Raw genomic sequence first — 20072 nt, 5'->3', positions numbered from 1 at the left:
CCCGACTTACTGTCCATCTACTTACCATTCAAAAGAGAAAATTAAACTTTTTGTTCATTTACTTAGTCTGAATTTTTTTTTTAACAAATTGTGTGTAGACAGAAAAAAGATTTGTAGAAAAGACAGAGGAGGTCACAACAGAAAGCAATACTAAATTTACCAGAGTTGACAAAAGGTCAATATTATTAAGAAACATAGAGGGCACTGCAACATAGAAAAGAGTAAAAGGAAAGAAGATTGGAGGTTAATGTACTGTCAACAATGAGAGCAGTACAGACAGAACACAAGCTTGGATTAGGTTAGGATGGGGAAGGAAACTGGCCATACTCTCTCAAAGAAACAACCATGGTATATGCCTTAGCTGATTAGAGAAATCATGGAAATCTAAATCTGGATGGGCAGACAAGGATTTGACTTTCCTCCTCCTGACTGAGTCCAGTGTGCTTAACTACTGCACCACCTCGCTTGGTTAGAAAAGGATGGCTGTGGCAACAAGACATCCTTTAGGTGGTGGTGATGGTCGTGGTTTTGGTTGTGGTGTTGGTGATAGCAATGCAAGAAAAATATTCATGACTGTCTTGTTCTCAGAGTTTAGTCACTGGAGGTTAGAATATATAATGGAAAATATAACTGCAAGCAGCCCACTTAGGCATAATGTAAATAATAGCAATACTGAAAATAAATTAATATCAAACAGGCACTGCATAATTTTAAGGCATTCTAAAAATTCAGTGAACAAAATACTCTTGGAATAAATTTCATTGTGTATTTTCCCAAAGCAGCAGATACATAGGGACTGATACAAAAACTGAAATACTTCGTAAAATATTTCTTGGTACAGTGTTTTTACATTTCTGTAATTGTAAGTCTAACTTTGAGGCTACTTTACTTACAGTAACATTTGCTGGAATAGGATATATAACACTAACCATTCGTAATACTCTAAACTAAATGCACACAATGACACTAATAATTTAACATACCATCTTAATCACACTGCACACCATAAATAAACCTTTTGGCAATGATTAAATAAATAATGAAAGTAAGATAAACACAATGAAAGTAAGATAAACACAATTACATAAAATCAATGCTCACTTCGTTGTGAGCAGCTATTTAACCATTCTAGATATGAATATGTATATGGTATAGTTGTAAAAAATTGATACCCTGAAGTGTAACAAAAAAATTACTAAGTTCATTATGCATTACATAACACTTGTTACTATTATGTAAGGTGAGATTATGTTGTCATTCCCTGCAACTGTAAACTGAATTGTGTTGGTTTAAAAACACAATGATATTGTATGGAATTTTTGTTACTGTAATAAATGATTATGTTGTGCAACAAGATAGTTAGTTTAACTAATTCTAAATAAGAACAACTAAACTGAAGAACAGTTATAAAAACGTGAAAGTTTTCATAGCACCACACTTTCACTGAAACTGATATAATGATACCACCACAAATCTATAAAAATTAATGTACAAAATATGTAAGTTTCAGTTAGTTCTGATGTATTTGGAGGTCTTCTTTTACTTTTGCATTATAAATAATTGTCCATTCAAAATGTATATATTACAATCTTGCAATTACTAAACATTTTAATTTAGGAAATCCTGAGCATTAATGTTGAAAGATCTTACAAAATTCTGTGATTCACTTCAAGTCATATATAATATGAAACAACCAATCACCTACTTCCATTACTTACTCTTCTCCAAACACAGTTCATTACATTCAAACCACATTACAAGTAAAATTGTCATCATCATTCACTTTACATAATTTTCAGAAAAATACATACAAAAACATATGTTTCCTTATGACTAGAAAAGTAATAATATACAAATCATACTAGTAATGTCCATTAAAATAAAAGATTGACCAGCATGTTTTGATGAAATAGTTGGTTCTAAAATAAAAATTCTTTCTCATACCTAAACAGTAACTTAAAACTTTTTAGAGAACTACTACATGAAACAAGTGTTGTTAATTTCTTTCACTCTTAGACTTGTAACTACTGAGACAAGGATACACAGCAATCATTTTCACATCGGCAACAATAAAAATTTATAAGACTGTGGCATTTGAAGAAGACATTAATTTTTAAAATAAAAATAATGTTTTCTTTAAATCATACATTAAATATTTAGATTAAAGATACTAAATATTAAAGAATTGGTGATAACATTTGCAAAAACAGAGGTGTGCTGGGTCTTGGGCACTTGAATTACAGAAATCTCTTGCAGAATCTGAGGAGGTGGAGGAGGAAAAACAAGAATGTGTAAAAAGATGATACATTACACACAAACCTACACATGTTAAACATATTAACAGCAGTAGTGGAATTTAACAAGTGTATAAGTTTCTCTATTGCATTTTACTTTTCTTAATGTTAATGTGGAATTATGAACAACTTAATTTGCTGCCGTCTCATTTTACTTTTCTGCTGCAAAAGAAGAAACTCCAGTTTGCGAAGACTCAAGTTTCAGAACTTTCTTTTAAGTGGTCTTTTAAGTGGTGGCACCAGCTCAGTAATTTCAGTAAGTTTAACATTTTTATCTATTATTCGCTAGTGTATGGATAACCACAGTCATTACAGTTTGTTTGGGTGAGAGCTGACGAAGGTCAGAGGTCAACACTGTTCAAATCAACTCCAGAGGATGAAGGTAAATCCACATCATCAGGGGGAATAAATTTTCCAATTGGCTGAATGGAAGCCTGAAAAAAAAGTACTGAATAAATACAACACACAAAACACTAAATGGTAAAGTAATTGTTGGATACATAAAACATATAAAATGTATGTAATGACGATGATGGAAATTCAAAGTTGGAACTAATATACATAAGTGAAGATAGGCGATCACTCACTTGCAGATAAATGGTAGTGACACAAAGGGACACTTGAAGGTCATATAAGCTCATTAGCTTTCGAGTTTCAGCTCTTCTAGTTTTAGTATAGTATAGTACACTACAATACAGCACAGTACACAAAACACACATACACACCACAAAATTCAAATGCTATCTTTCAAAACAATTGTGACTGCTGTAGTACACCGATGGGGAGAGGATGAAAAAAAATTGTAACACCAAGAAGAAGTTGTGCGTCATAAACAAAAGTTGCTAGATGTGTTCCTACATCTGAAAGATGATGTCCTTTCAGATTAGCATCAGTCACATAAGAGTGGTGCTAGGAGAATGTAAATGAGGGTTGCTATAAATACATGCTGTAGTCATCATGAGCATTAGTTACCTTTGAGATTGGACATGGTGAGTTGTAGTTCGTCAAGAATACCTTTAAGGTGACAAAGACATCATTATCAATACCTCATTGAGTTTGAAGGAGATCACGTCACAAGGCTACAACAAGCTGGATGTTTCTTCTACAATACTGGAGAAAGACTTGGCAGGAATGTAGCCACTGTACACAATTGCTGGCAGAATGTATAGTCGCCAGAGGACTGGCTCTTGTCAGCCATGTGGCACTACTGAGAGGAGACCTTCAAATTCGGTATATGTCTCTGGTGCATCGGACTTCATCTACCGCAGCAATTTGAGCAGCATTAGGCACCACAGTGACACAATGAACTGTTACAAATTAGTTACTTCAAGGCAGCTTTGAGCCATACACCCTGTAGTGTGCATTCCACTGATCCCAAATGGCCACCTTATGCAACTTCAGTGGTGTCGAGCAAGAGCTCACTGGAGGTCCACGTGGAGGTCTGTTGTGTTTTCTGATGGAAGCTGGTTCTGCCTAGGTCCCAATGATCGCCATGTGGTTAGGAGGCCAAGTGAGGACCTGCAACCAATCTGTCTCCTTGCTAGACACCCTGCAGTTACGATCTGGGGGTGTGACTTCGTATGACAGCAGCAGCACTCTCATGGTTATCCCACGTACCCTGACTGCAAATTAGTACATCAGTCTGGTGATTCACCCTTTGCACTGCCATTCATGAACAGCATTCCAGGGGATAACACTCGCCCACATACTGCTGTTGTAACCCAACCTACTCTACATTGTGGCAACATGTTCCTTTGGCCTGCTTGATCACCAGATTTGTCTCCAATCAAGCACATATGGGACATCATCAGACAATAATTCCAGCACTAACGGTCCTTGTACTGACTGACCAAGTGCAACAGACATGGAACTCCATCTCACACACAGACATCTGACACCTGTACAACACAATGTATGCATGTTTGCATGCTTTCATTCACAATTTTGGCAATTACATTGGTTATTAATGTACTAGTATTTCACATATGTAATGGTTTATCAAGCATTTGCATTAACCTGTGATCTTGCAATATTAATAACTGAAATATGTTACCTAGCCAAATGGATTCCTGAAATTTCATTACTCTACATTAATTATTTTTTTGGCATTGTGAACTTTTTTCCATCAGTGTATGATTTACAGAGCACTTAGGCTATGGAGGGAAGTGAGGGTGCAGGGAAGAGAGGGTATGTGGCAGCTGGGAGGAGGTACAATATGAAGCGAATGGGATGGTTACCAAAGTATTTGGGTGTGGGGATGGAGGAGACAGGTGCCATTCATTGGCTGTTCTATAGGAAACAACAAGAGTTTGCCAAACAGATTTTGTGAAACGCTGTTTGTTGTTTTCATCCATAACAAAAAAAAATGGCTCTGAGCACTATGCGACTTTACTTCTGAGGTCATCAGTCGCCTAGAACTTAGAACTAATTAAACCTAACTAACCTAAGAACATCACACACATCCATGCCCAAGACAGGATTCGAACCTGCGACCTTAGCGGTCGCTCGGCTCCAGAGTGTAGCGCCTAGAACCGCACGGCCACTCCGGCCGGCCATCCATAAGAGGTAGATGTCTGCAGATAAAGGTACCCAGGTTGACGCCTTGTTTCCTGAGTTTCAGGAGGCATTGAATACAATTCCATACTGTTGCTTAGTGAACAAAGTAAGAGCTTATCAAATATTAGACCAGCTTTGTTACAGGATTCAAAACTTCCTAGCAGACAGAATACAACATGTGATTCTTAATGGAATGAAACTGGTAGAAGTAAATCAACTTCTTGGGGCAGCATAAAGGAGTATTATGAAGCTGGCTCTCTTCACAATTTATATAAACAATCCAATGGATAACATTGTAAGCTCCTTGAGGCTGTTCACTGATGATGCTGTTGTCAACAGGGAAGTTGCAATATGACAAGACTATAGCAAAATGCAGGTAGGATTTGCAATTTTGACAATGGATGGAGGAACTGGCAATCAATACTCAACATAAATAAACATAAAATGTTGCACATGAATGGGCAGAAAGGTTCACAGTTTTAATTACACTTTTGCCAATGTCACAGTAACAACCATAAGACATGTAGTCCAGAACAATTAAAGCAGTACTTAGTTGTAGGAAAAAAGATGCAAGGCTGAGATTCACTGAAAGACTCTTAAAGAAATGTAATTTACTCACAAAACTTATTTACAAACATTCGTTTGACTGATAATTGTGTATTGCTTGCTCGTGTTGAACACTTACCATGTAAGATTAATAGAAGAGAGAATGAGATCCAAAGAAGAGCAGGACATTTTGTAATGGGTTAATTTAATACATGTGAGGTGATCATACATGGAGGTGATCATTAAACTCCAGTGGCAGACATCATAAGAGAAGCACCGTACATTATGGAGAGATTAATTGTTGAAATTCTGAGCGTATATATTCCAGAAAGAAGTATGCCACATATTGATTCTCCCACAAACACTATATGATCAAAAGTACCTGGACATCTATTAGTGGACATTAATATAGGGTGTGTCCATCTTTCACTTCCATGATGACTTGAACTCCTCAGGATGCTTTCAATGAGGTGTCTGAATGTCTGTGGAGGAATGGCAGCCCATTGGCCACTGGGGTCCATAGCAAAGTCCACAGTCTAGTTCACCTTAAAAGTGTTCCACTGTGTTCAGGTTTGGACTCGCAGGAAGTTCAGTCTATTTAATGGATGTTACTGTTTGTAAACCATTGCCTAACAGATGCTGTTTTCCGACAGCGTGCATTTTCTTGTGAGACCTATCTATCGTATTCCTTGCAGCTGTGGCATGTCATATATTGGTCAGACAATCAGGACCGTGGAAGACCGGTGTATTGAACATAAGCGTCACACACGCTTACAACAGCTGAGCAAGTCCGCTATTGCAAAACATTGCCTTGACACCGGTCATCCTATGGAATACAACACGGAGATTCTGGCTTGCACGTCAAGCTATTGGGATAGTGTTATTAAGGAAGCTGTTGAAATCAGACTATCAAGCAACCTTATTAACAGAGATGGTCGATTTTGTTTAAATGCTGCTTGGAATCCAGCTCTTCTCTCATAAAAAAAAAAGAGGGACAGAATTAGTGCTGCCTCACTTGTTGATTAATAGTAACCATCGATATTTCTGATGTTGGTTATCTGTGTGATGTCTTCCTTGTTTCTCCTCTATGAACTGAAGTATTAAATTTGCTTGTACATTTTTCCTTCCTTGCATTTGTGCCTTGAGAATGGCAGGGTGTGCTCCTGTCGAAACATCGGCGGTGTTCGACAACATCACCCGGCAGCAAACCCGTAAGTTATTTGTGCATTTTCTTGTTGAAACACTTATCTCTGAACTGTTCCTCTACTGTTATGCAGTTCATAATGCTGCAAAATTCTGCATTTAGCGTTTTATTAAGCGCAATTAGGGGACCGCACCTTAAAAATGAAAACAACCTTCATACCTTAACACCACACCCTGTAATTCACTGTCGACACTACACATGATGGTAGGTAATGTTCTCCAGGCATTCACAAACCCAAACCCTTCTGTTACATTGCCATGGGTATAGCATGCTTCTTCATCCCAAATCACTCATTTCTAGTAATCCATTGTCCAATGGAATCACTCTTTACATCATCTCAAGTATCACAACAGAAATGTGTGGCTTATGAGGAGCTGCTCTTTTATTGAACTCCATTCTTTTTAACTCCCTACACACAGTCATTATGTTAGCTGAGCTGCCGGTAGCTCTTTGGAACTCACGAGTGATTCCTTCCAATGATTTCATCCCATTTTTTACAACCAGCCTCTACAATGCTTGACGGCCCCTGTCCCAAAGTAAATGAGGTCTGCATGGTCTTGTTTTAGTGTGCTTGTTCTTTCACTCTTCCACTTTGCAGGTGTATCACCAAAAGTTTACTCAAACAGGGGAAAAATGTCCCTGATGGATTTGTTACTCAGGTGACATCCAATGACTAGTTCATGTTTGAGGTTTTGCAGCTCTTGTGACTGGTGCATTCTGCTATTACTGCTTTTGTACTGGTAATACTCTGTGCCTCCTTTTATACTGGTATGTCTGCTTCTCATGTCATCTAGTGGTCAATTCTGTATTACATAACGATGTCCAGATACTTTTGATCAGATAGTGTACATCTCATGAAATGATCACAATAAGTAAAAAAGATAAATTAGAACTCATACAGAGGTTTGAGTTCATGGTTAGCTATAGTTTGGTGGTTAGCTACAGTTGGTGGCAGCCTTTCATGCATTTAGACAGTGGGTTAGTTGTCAGATGCATAGAGAACACTGCACAGTAGCTGTGATACAGATGGTAGATGACATGGCTACTGACTCATATGGACCAAACTCTGACCATATATGACATGCTTGTGATAGTAATGCAGTGAGAGATTGCAGATGGGTGTATGGGACTGGTTTTACATTTTTTCCATCCACATGCGTAGGCAGCAGAATACCACTTTGGAGGGGGAAGAAAAGAACCTTAGGGCACAACGAGAAGCTGGTGAATCCCTGGCAGAGGATATAGTGCAGTTTCTTAAGCCATAGGTGATTTTGAGTGATGAAAGGAGAAATGGTCTATGGAAACAGGGGAGTTCAATTGAGGAAAGAGCCATTAGAAGGAGAATCCTTGACAGCGTGGCATAACAACTAGTACACATACTTCACATGAACATTGCAGGTGATGGCAAAGTTCAGTAGAGATGTAAAGACAAGGTCACTAACATAAACTGAGACACCCAATTTCAAATTAAATACATAATTCCCCCCCCCCCCCCCCCCCCCGCACACACACACACACACACACACACACACACACACACCACCCACTTTCTACCCATGATTACCTGTGGACACGTTTGTTGTTGGCAGGCAGCTTCCTATTATGATATTTACAAGTAGACAGTCTTCCACAATGATTTAACTGTTTTCATTTTTTTAGTCTTGCTGACACAATGATTCTGGCACTTTAAGATAAATAAAACGATATAAGAGACATAGGCATTTCAAAGTGAGAAAAAAATGAAATGTCAGGTGCTGAGAACAAAAAGTGATGAATAACAAATTACATTTCAGAGCACAACTAATGAAGCTCTACAACAGTTATAGCACATTTCTGTAACTTTGCAAAAGATTGCAATGCATTCCGTCAGAAGAAATAAAGATATCAGAGATGGAGGAACGAACAAAACAGCTCTGAATAGGAATATGCAAGAACCTGTCAGCTAAGTTTCATTGTTGAATGTGGCCCTGAAACAGCACAGAAGCTATTTAACTGCACGAGACCATCTGTAGCTCTTGGCGAAGAAAGTGTATGGAGTTGGGCAGCAACATCACTTTTTTTCAATTTGCCCCTGATTGATTCTACATCTCTGATGCAGTTGGCAGAAGGTAAAACACTGAGATAACCTGGTACAGATATACCTATTTTATTAGTCTTGTTAACTTATACCACAATGTTGCCTCATACTAGTTGCTGGTAGAAAGAACATGGCAGTTGTTCCCTTTCTAACACACTCGTTGTCACAGTTCTATGTAAGTTTTCTTTTTCTTTCAAAAGCTAAAAATCAAACTGAAAAGTCGATGAGATGACAAACTAGTGGAAATTTACACTGAAGCACCAAAGTAACTGGTATAGGCACACATACTCAAATACAAAGATATGCAAACAGGCAGAATACAGTACTGCAGTAGGCAATGCCTATATAAGACAACAAGTGTCTGGCCCAGTTGTTAAATTGGTTACTGCTCCAACAGTGGCAGGTTATGAAGAGCTAAGTGAGTTTGAATGTGGTGTTATAGTCAGCGTATGAGCGATGGGACACAGCATCTCCTAGGTAGCAAAGAAGGGGGGATTTTCCCGTAAAACCATTTCATGAGCGCACCATGAATATCAGGAATCCAGTAAAACATCAAATCTCTGATATCACTGCAGCCGGAAAAAGATCCTGCAAGAACGGGACCAACGATAACTGAAGAGAAAGACTCAACATCACAGAAATGCAACCCTTCTGCAAATTGCTGCAGATTTCAATGCTGGGCCATCAACAAGTGTCAGTGCGTGAACAATTCAATGAAACATCATTGATATGGGCTTTCAGATCTGAAGGTCCACTTTTGTACCCTTGACGACTGCATGACACAAAGTTTTATACCTTGCCTGGGCTCATCAACACCAACATTGGACTGTTGATGACTGGAAATATGTTGCCTGCTCGAACGAGTCTCGTTTCAAATTATATCGAGTGGATGGATGTGTATGGGTCCATGCACCCTGCATGTCAGCAGGGGACTGTTCAAGCTGGTGGAGGCTCTGTAGTGGTGTGGGGCATGTGCAATGGGAGTGATATGAGACCCCTGATATGTCTAGATAAGACTCTGACAGGTGACATGTACGTAAACATCCTCCCTGATCTCCTGCATCTGTTCATGTCTATTGTGCATTCCAACAGACTTGGGCAATTCCAACAGGACAATGCAACACCCTGCATGTCCAGAATTGCTATAGAGTGACTTCAGGGACACTACTGAGTTTAAACACTTTCGCTAGCCATCTCACTCCCCAGACATGAACATTATTGAGCATATGTAGGATGCCCTGCAATGTGCTGTTCAGAAGAGATCTCCGCCCCCTTGTACTCTTATGGATTTATGGACAGCCCTGTAGGATTCATGGTATCAGTTCCCTCCAGCACAACTTCACACATTCAGATTAGTGAAGAGGATTTATTTTGTCTTTTTGGCCATTGACTTGCTTATTATATGTTTCAGATATTCCCTTCTAGTTTCACTGTCAATTTCCCTTGTTAGCAGGCTTTTTTGTTTCAAACACAACCCATCAGTTCGTTTTGATTACAGCAAAGTGGGCTATTATTCACCCGAACCAGATTAGGCCAGTGCTTCAGGCACTCTCTTGTACCAGACATGATGTAATGAGAATTTCTTTCAATTTAGTTGGGTTTATTTTATTGGTCCAGTTTTAGGCCCAATGCATACAAAAATGGCATGCCACAAACATTGGTGAGCACTCAAGACTGCTTCAAGTCACTCTTTTGTTAACAAATGGAACAAGACATTCAGAGGTGGTGTGGCAGTGACGCATCCCTTTGCTGTTTGCACCACATCAATTTGGAACCACAAATGGCCCTCCAAAGTGACGCAAAGTGGAGATGCCCAGGTGATCCACTGCTGTTTCCATTCTTAGTCAAATGTGGTGCCATACAGTTTGACAGATAATGAGACTGAAATTAATGATAAGTACCACTTGAGAGAATTTGTAAATGTCAGACCTAGCTGAAGCATGCAATAGATTTATCTGATAAATCAGTTCTAATCAGAAACATTTAACTTCAGCACTTGTCATAAGTGAAGCACCTAAACCATCATCTGGAACACTGTTGCAAATAAAATTTTATTCATATGAGTGTGTAGTGAAAGCAACAGCTATTCTGAAAGGAAATTGGGAACATTATAGGAAGTAAGTGAAGATTCATTCTTTAGTACATGTTGAAGATGGCTTTTGTGGTCATAAATAACATCTACATCTGCATTACTACTCTGAAATTCACAAGTGTCTTCACACTATTTCTCTAATGTTCCACTCTAAAAACATGGGAGGGAGGGGGGGGGGGGGGGGAGAATGAACACACAAATCTTTTCGTATGAGCTCTGATTCCTCTTATTTTATTATGATGATAATTTCTCCCTATGTAAGTTGGTTTCAATAAGATATTTTCACATTATGAGAAGAAAGTTGGTGATTGAAATTTCATAAAAAGATCTCTTTGTAATGAAAACTTCTTTTGTTTCAATGATTACCGCCCTAAATCTTTTATAATATCTGTAACACTCTCTCTCCTATTTCATGGTATACAATACATGCTACACCTCTTTGCACTTTTTTGATGTCATCTGTCTATCCTATTTAGTAAGGATCCCATGCTGCATGGCAATACTCTAGCAGATGAAAGACAAGCTTAGTATAGCCAGCCTCTTTAGTAGACCTGTTACATCTTTTGAGTGTTGTGACAATAAAACATAGTCTTTGGTTCACCAACTCCACAACATTTACTATATGATGATTACAATTTAATTTAACTTGTTCATAGCTGTAATTCCAAAATCCTGTTGTAAACTGACTACATGGAAGGTGTCAGCTCTGCTCAGAGCAAGCTAATGAGGAGATACTGAATTAAATGGGGGGGGGGGGGGGGGGGGAATGGCACAACCTGGCTAAAAAGAGGGACTGACTGATTGATAGGATACAAACAGAGGCGTTAAAGAATTGGCAATTTGGTAATGAAGGGGAGCGTGGGGAGTAAAAGTTGTAGAGAAAGCCTGAGGCTTGAATTCAGTAAGCAGTTCTCTTGGTCAAGAAAAACACATACTATTTCAATGAGATGCAAAATACCTTTATTTTTAGCCTGTAGTGTTCATTCTTGAACACTGCTAAGTGTTTCTCAGATTCCCTTATTCGTTCAATCTCCTTATTCAAACAATGCGCCCTCTTGATGTTTTCAGGTAACAAAATGTTAGCTCATCATTTATTCTGGCTAATCCTCATTGTGTTTGGTAGCAGCTATAAACTTCTCAAAAACCTCTCTTGATGCACTACAGGATCATTAATTTGCAGTTTGAATGGCAGTTACATTTTGTAAAGAGCGTATTGCAATCAGTTTCACATCTAAAGTTGGTTGACTCACCACAATGATCATCAGTAACTTCACACCAGACATTTACAGATATGTATATAATTCACAAACCATAGTGAAGAGCATGGTAGATGTACTTTCCATAGTACCACTTATTAGCATTGCTTCCCACTCCAATCATATAGGAATGTGGGAAGAACAATTGCTTAAATACCTCTGTGCACATTGTAATTAGTCTAATCTTGTGTTTGCAGTGTCTTCAGGGGCAATACCTAGGAGGCTGTAGTATGTTTCTAGGCTCCTCAATAAATCTCATTCTTCAAATTTTGTAAGTAGGCATTTGTGGGGTAGTTGACCTTTATCTTCAAGCATCTCCCAGTCCAGGTCTTTCAGCATCACCTTTAGCTCTCCCATGGGGCTAGCAGACTAGTTGCCATTTGTGCTACCCTTTTTTGTATACTTTCAATACCGGCTATTATACCTACTTGGTACAGATGCCATACACTTGAGAAATATTCTAAGAAAGGTTGCACAAGTGTATTGTAAACACTCTCCTTTGTAAACTGATTGCATTTTCACAGTATCCTACCAATGAACTATCTGCCACTTGCCTTAACACATGACAGCCTATATGATCATATTGTTTCATATCCATACAAACTGTTATACTCACATGCTAGTAAGAGTTGACCGATTTCAACTGTAACTCATTAATATTGTAGTCACAGGGCATAACATTTATTTCATCTGTGATGTGCATAATTTTACATTTATGAACATTTTAAGTGAGTTGTTTTGCACCACTCTGAAACACTGTCAAAGTCTGACTGAATACTTGTGAAACTTTTTCCAGACAGTACAAGGTCTGTTCGAAAATTTCCAGAACCTTGTCCATAAAATTTCTCCACACTTACCGTTTACTCGTTTTGCATGGTCTCCTTCAAAATATTCTCCTCCACAACTGATACACTGCTCACAATGTCATTTCCACTTCCAGGAGCAGCCTCGTAATGCCTCTTGCTGGATCGTGCGAAGCGCAGTCAGCGAATTTTCTTTTATCTTGTCTATTGTTGAAATTCTTTGTCCTTTCAATGCTCAACTTCATAAGCATAGAGTGACATCTCGTCACCAGTTATGATTCTCTTAAGGAACATCTCGTTCTCATCTGTGCACTCCAAAAGCTCTTAACAGGTGGTGAGGCAGTGGTCTTTCTGGTCTTGACTCATGATCCATGCGGCCAATCTGGCGGCAATACAATGCATTCCAAGATGCTGTGTCTGTATTTCATGACACAATCCAATTGGAATATTACATTCCTCTGCAATTTCTCAGTCAGTCAGTCTTCCAATGGCATGCACAATTTTGCTGACATTCCTGACATGAGCGTCGTTGGTAGGTGTCGAAGACCATCCTGAATGAGGGTCATCTTTAACCTCCATCCAGCCATTTTTAACTTTGTGAACCATTCTTACCACTGATTACAGCTTAATCACTCATCACCATAGGTTTCCTGCACATTTGGTGTGTTTCTGTAAAGGTTTTCTTGAATTTCGCACAAAATTTAATGCAGACACATTGCTCCTCTAACTCTGCCATCTCAAAATTCACACAGTGTTATTCTCTGTGCAGCACAATGTTATACTCAACACAGCACTGAACAATAACTAACAGACACAGAACACTGAAACTTACAGCAGTTAAACATTAACTGCCTGACAAAAAAGTGCTGCACCCAGAAGGTGAAGAGGAAATGAAATGAAATGAAACATCATGAATTGAGAACCTATGTGAGATTACTTCAGTGATTACTAAACTGAATCAAATTTGCAAAGAACTTGGCAGTATGAGCCTGCTTATCAGTATGATGCTGTATTCCTTCTGGCTTGTACATGTGCAGCGATTTAGTTGGAAGAAATGTCAAAGTCGTTGTATCCCCTCCTGAGGCAAGCAGGCCCACAGCTGTTGTAACTGGTCCTTGATTTATTGGGTAGTGCCCCTGGGAACAAAACTGACATCCAAGCTGGTCATACACATGTTCTGTGGGGAATATGTCAGGAGATCTTGATGGTCATAGGGGTATGTATGTCAACATCACAGACAGTTCACTTCATTGGAGACATGTGCCCACGTGAAGACAATCACTGTCCTATTGCATGAGAGGTAACATATGTGGAAGAAGGATGTCTGCGACATTCTATTGTGCCATCATAGATCACTATCAGGTGTGCTTAAATAATACCAGACAACTACTCACATTGTGACACCACGAGTAACACTGCTGTGGTCTCCAAAATGATGGAAGAATGGGATCTCCCCACAGGTCACTGCCATAATTACCAACAATGGTCATCTGAGGTAGCGCATAACCACGGTTCATCATTGATCACAATACACTGATATTGCACGATTCAGCCTGCCAGCCAAACTGAGACCCATAGAAAGGCCTCTTTCAAACTGTTAGGTGCTGATAATGCTCTCTCACATGAGTATGTGGCATTTCCATGTCCTTCAATGTGATCATTTCACATATAACATTGTTCATGCCTCTTATATACTCTACCGGGCCTGGTAACAACATTAACCATGGACAACCCTAATGCACTCTGGTGGTTGTTCTGTAATAGAGGATATCAACTCTAATAATATATTTACATGCAGGCTGATGTTGCATATATGCACAAAATTATGTTGACACCCGATGATGTCTTCTGGGTGCTTCACTTCTTTTGTCAAACTTTAACATTTTCTACCAGATCATTACTATACAATATGATCACAGCAAGAGACCTAATACATTTCCATGGGACACACCTGCAGTTACCTCTGCTGATGACACTCTATCCGAGATAATATACTGCAACCTCCCTACCAAGAAACCCTCAATCCATTCACAGATTTCATTTGACATTTCATATGACTCTACTTTCATTAATAAGTGTCTGTGTTATACTGAATGAAACACTTTTTCGAAATCAACAAATTCTAGGAAAAGCAATTTGTTTGAGAGATCTACAGCATCCTAAGGTTAAAAGAGGGGCTACCTCATCTGTGAATTCGGTACAGAATCTGGATCTGAAACTTTGTTCAATTGTGTAATTTAAACCATTTCTCAATACCACTGACATTAATATCTACACCATTCATTGCTGCAACAATGCAAAAATTAAATAGGGGCAGTACCTTGGATTTCCTTTCTAAAGGAACAGTTGAAAACAGATTTCAGTATTTCTGCTTTTGATTTAATATCCTAAATTTCAGTTTCTGAGGCATCTGTGAGTATCTTGACACTAACTCTAATGCCACTTACAGTCTTACCATATGACCAGCATTTCTTTGGGTACTGTGAGAGATATTTCAACAAGAAACTGTTATGGTAGTTGTTGAAGGCTTCACACATTGTCCCTTTGACAAACTTGTTCCATTTAACACTCCTCTATGTACAGAATTATGCTTTGCTCAGCAGCCACTATTTCTTTAAAGTTTCTTTTCAGAACATGAATACCATGGCAGATCCCTGTCAACATGAATTGCTCTGTGACATACATTTGTATCCAGCATTTGGTCAACTAATCTTTTAAACTTCAGTCACTGCTCCTCTACACCTTCTGTTGAGAGCTAAATATATGAAGTGCCTTCTTGATATGTGCTACTACTGTCTCTCTATCTAGTTTACTCAACATGAAAAACTTTCTAATTGCTTTAGTTGCCATTTGTACTTTGGTAATCATTGTTGGTTCAACCATCTCCATTTCACTGATACTATTTTCAATGTGGACTTCCTCAAAGAGTATTGTTTGGCATGCTAGCTTGTCACAATCACCACTTACAAAACTAATTAACTGCTGAATGATAAAGCCTCCTCCATTATGACAATAGAACACTAGTAAACTGAGAATTCATTTTAAGTTTTTGGTTACATCTGGGGGCTAGTGTTGGTTGATCAAAAGATCCAATCATACACTTATGACCATCCTTCATGATGAGTTTTGCCCTAACAGTCCCAAACACAGCTTCAATTTCTATATCAGTGAATCTGAGTTTCTTGTCAACTGTGACAAATACACCACTTCAATTCCCCCAATTATCCTATCCTTTTGAAATACACTTAGATTTACCCTAAAAATCTAACTGTGACCAATTTCGAGTTTTGACCAAATTTGTGTTTCCAGTATGATGTGGGTGAGCTATGTCACTTTTTAGGAGTGTTTCAAACTATGGCACTTTTATGTGCATACTCCAGCAGATGATCACTAGGATTTTAATAGTCTCGTCTATGGAAAAGGGGGCAGGACATTTCTTTGGATCTTAACTACTATTTTGGGTCACTTGTAACAACCATTATCTGGACTGCATGGGTAGTCACTTAATGTAAAACAATAAATAAAAAATAAAAAAATTAAAAATATAAAACAAAATAAAACTTGTGAGCATTCCACATACAAGGCTGAGCAGCAACCTCTGATGTGAAGTGTACCCCCTTACCCCCTTTGGGCACACTACAGGCCTCGACCCTAGAGCACAAATCAAGAAGTCACACACGAGTTTGGCATAGAACTTTTGGAGTATCTGGTCCAGGCCTTCAACTCTATTCAGAACCAGGAGCCATAATCAGTTCCGGGAACAACTCTGCAGATTGTGAGCTTCGGTGAAATTCCACAAGCAGGCTGGTCTTTCTCAGCCTTCTTTGTCAGTAACTGGAAGTGACCCATGTATAACCTCAGAGCCTACACAACAGGTATCTGTTCCAGCATGTACCACAAACTGCAGGTGGTTGCACTCTTTTTTCTCAATAGCAGGTGGAACAGTCTCATCAGAATGTTCAATGAGGCCTCCCCGAATACACACTAAGTGATGATCATTCCCATCCCTTGCTGGCATTTCTCTTAGGAGCATCATTATTCATCATAGATTCAACATGCCAGCGATTAACACATCTTTTCTGTTTTGAGTTTGCCTCCTTTAGACACAGGGCACAGCAGTCTTTACAATAGTTAAAGTGTGTTTCACTGACTCAGTTTCAGTGGGAGAAGTGTCTTGAGCTTATTAGTCAGGGAGTATGATGGGTGTAGCACCCTCCCAAGCCCTTGCCTCTCCTGCCTAAACCCTATTATGGTGAAAAAAGATCCTGGGACAGAACTTACTGGTTCCCTGAAGCTACATGTAAATGTTAGTCTTGAACTTCCCCACCCCAACTATGAAGTTATGATCACTAACAAACTTGAAAATAACAGAAATTTATGACAAATGAAGACATTATGCACTGCTGCTGTAAGGAGAAATTAAATGTAACATTTAACAGAATATGACAGGTATAGTATGTGTAACAGACAGCACAGTGCCACTGCAGATCCTGCTTCATAGGATTTAGTAAGAATGGGACTGCCACATGAAGGGCTGCAGAAGCTGCACAATTTCCTCTTTGAGATGGTAATAAGTTCATATTCACTGTTGGTGAAAATACAGCCTTTTGATGTTGTCTAACAGGCTTTCTGTAAGAGGTAGTTGGCCTATCAAAATTTCAACCTCCCCTGCATACAGAGCACAATGCTTTAGACTGACTAGGTTCTAACAACCAAGTGACCACCATGATAAGGACTCCACTGCTACCACGCCAATGGCTTTCCAGGAAGGCAGGTGAGCTGGACACTCTCTGCCCTTGGAGTGAAAAACTTTCCCTAAAGCAAGATGAACTGCTTGTTGTCAATTATATTGAAAGTCAGATCGCAGCTAAAATGATGGATGAAGGCTGCAGTGACTAGGTATCTTTCAATTGTATTGTATCTGCTTGCCAGTAAACATAGCTCCTAGGTCATGAAGGAAGATGTTTTTATGTGCAGCAACACTGTCATCCTAAAAGAGTTACAAATAGCTGTGGTCCAACATCATGCTGACTGTCTTCCGAAAGTCCTACCACAATCAAAAAGTTGTGATGAGGCAGGATTGTGATATCTGGCAGATATGTGGTAAGAGTATATTTGATCATCTTGCTTTGTATTTTGGCTGCAGAACAATTCAGCTGCTGCATCTACAACCAAGCAGTCCTATTTAGGGTACACTCTGCTCACCTCATATGGGGAAGGAGGCAGAACAAGAGCCCTTAACATAGTCAGCTACTTTTTACTACCGACTAGATGGCTGTGTCCAATGATATCACCTCAGTGCTGTCAAACAAATGAATATTTTGTAACATAGAATATAAGAACACTCACTGATGACCTCATAAATGAGAGACCCGAAGGAGAATAGCTATTTCAGGTAGAAAGTTAAAAAGATATAACACTGACATAGCAGCACTCCAGGAAACCAGACTTTACGAAGGGGATCAGTTGGATGAACTAGGCACAGATTACAGCTTCTCCTTGAAGGGACAGCTACCAATGAGCATCAAATACACAGAATAGGCTTTTTTATCGAAAACAAACTTTTCAGGAACCTGTTGGAGCTTCCAACTGGGTGTAATGAACATCTCATGAAATTAAGACTTTGACTGAAATGGAACCAGCATGTCACAGCGATCAGCACATATGCCCCACTCTAGATACTAAATATGATATCAATGAAACATTCTATTCAGATCTGAATGACATCCCATCAAACATCAATTGCCAGTACAATATAATCTTACTTGGCCATTTTAATGGTAGAGTAGGTAATGATTACAAAGCTTGATTGGCAAGAACGGAAATGGCAATGGCATTAGACTCCTTTCAAAATGTACTGAACATGGGTTAAGAATTACCTGTACCATCCTTCATCAAAATAATCACTTGAAGACACCACGCCAGTATCCTTCATCAAAGCAGTGACATATCATTGACTACGCAATTGTCCTTAAGATACAACAACACAATGTTTCCGTCACTAAGGTGAAGGTAGGAGCCAATGACTGTTGGAAAGATCATGACATAATAGATTAACATGCACATGTTGCTATTCCACAAGTGGAGAAAACAAAAGAAGAGCTGTTGACACACATTTGATACCAAGATGCTGGGTAACTCAGAATATGCATCACTATATCGGAGGCAGATTCAACAGACAGTCTCGAAGGAATGTCGCTAGGAGACCTTCGAGACAGCTATTCTGGCTGTCTGTGAAGAAATATTGTGGTATAAAACTGGGAAACATCAGGACTGATTTGTTGAAAATAATGATGAAATTGAGGCAGTGATTTCAAAAGAAAGGATAGCCTTGCAAGTATGGCAAAAATATGTGAAGACACTTGTGAAAAAGGAAGCATTTTGTCTCGCCAAAGCAAAAATACAAAGAACTACCCATGCACTCAAGAAATCATGGTGGATAGCAAAAGTATCTTCCACAAAAATTTGTGACAGTTCTCCCAAGCTACAAAAGCAATTTATGATCTCACCACCTTTGGAAGAAATCCACTTTGGTCCAGTGATAAGCTAGAATATATTTATAAAAGCTCAATGCTCCATCGTGAACAAGTGAAAAGAAAGTTTTTAAGACCCGAATCAGGGATCAGTTATTGGTGAACAGATGTACAACATAATACACTATCCAGTCACATTAATGTGGACACCTGCCGAAAGTCTGAATACCACCTTTTGCAGAGCAGACCCCTGTGAGATGTGCAAGAAGAGAGTCAATGAGGTTCTGGAAGGTACCAACTGCGATGTGGAAGCATGTCAAATCCAGTACTGTGGCCAGCTGCAGTAGGTTTCTTGGTTGAGGATCCAAGGCAAGAACAGCCAATCAAGGCGATCCCACAGATTCTCTATTGTGTTTAAATTGGGGGAGTTTGGTGGTCAGGGGATTAAAGTAAACTCATTCTAGTGCTCTTCATACCATGCACATACACTGCGAGCTGTGAGACACGTTGCAGAGTGCTGCTGGTAGATGCCATCATGCCAAGGCAAAACAAACTGTATGTAGGGGTGGACATAGCTCCACTGATAGATGCATACTTGTGTTGTTCCACTGTGCCTACCAGAATGATGAGATCACCCAAGGAATGCCCTATGGCCTGAAACCTTCTGATAATTACTGCATGGTGTTTGCTTTTAGATGTTTCACACCATACACACCAATGGTCATCTGTTCAATGAGCAAAAATGGTGAATCATATGAAAAGGCCACCTGT

At 39.1% G+C, this 20072-nt stretch overlaps 1 protein-coding gene across 2 annotated transcripts in view; it reads right to left on the bottom strand.

Annotated features, from left to right (window-relative positions):
• Nucleotides 1-797: 797 nt before the first annotated feature.
• The window catches only part of LOC126203570 (microprocessor complex subunit DGCR8), a 237318-nt gene continuing 218043 nt past the window's right edge, over nt 798-20072 (bottom strand). Inside the window, exon 14 of one of the 2 annotated variants that reach the window (XM_049937895.1) lies at nt 798-2728. In XM_049937895.1, coding sequence (XP_049793852.1) covers nt 2636-2728 — 93 coding nt within the window. In that variant the 3' untranslated portion in view covers nt 798-2635. The remainder of the gene's footprint in view (nt 2729-20072) is intronic. The other variant, XM_049937896.1, reaches the window with a different exon arrangement.

This window comes from Schistocerca nitens, chromosome 9 (genome assembly GCF_023898315.1).
Source record: "Schistocerca nitens isolate TAMUIC-IGC-003100 chromosome 9, iqSchNite1.1, whole genome shotgun sequence".
NCBI lineage: Eukaryota > Metazoa > Arthropoda > Insecta > Orthoptera > Acrididae > Schistocerca > Schistocerca nitens.
This window is presented reverse-complemented; position numbering and strand designations above follow the sequence as displayed.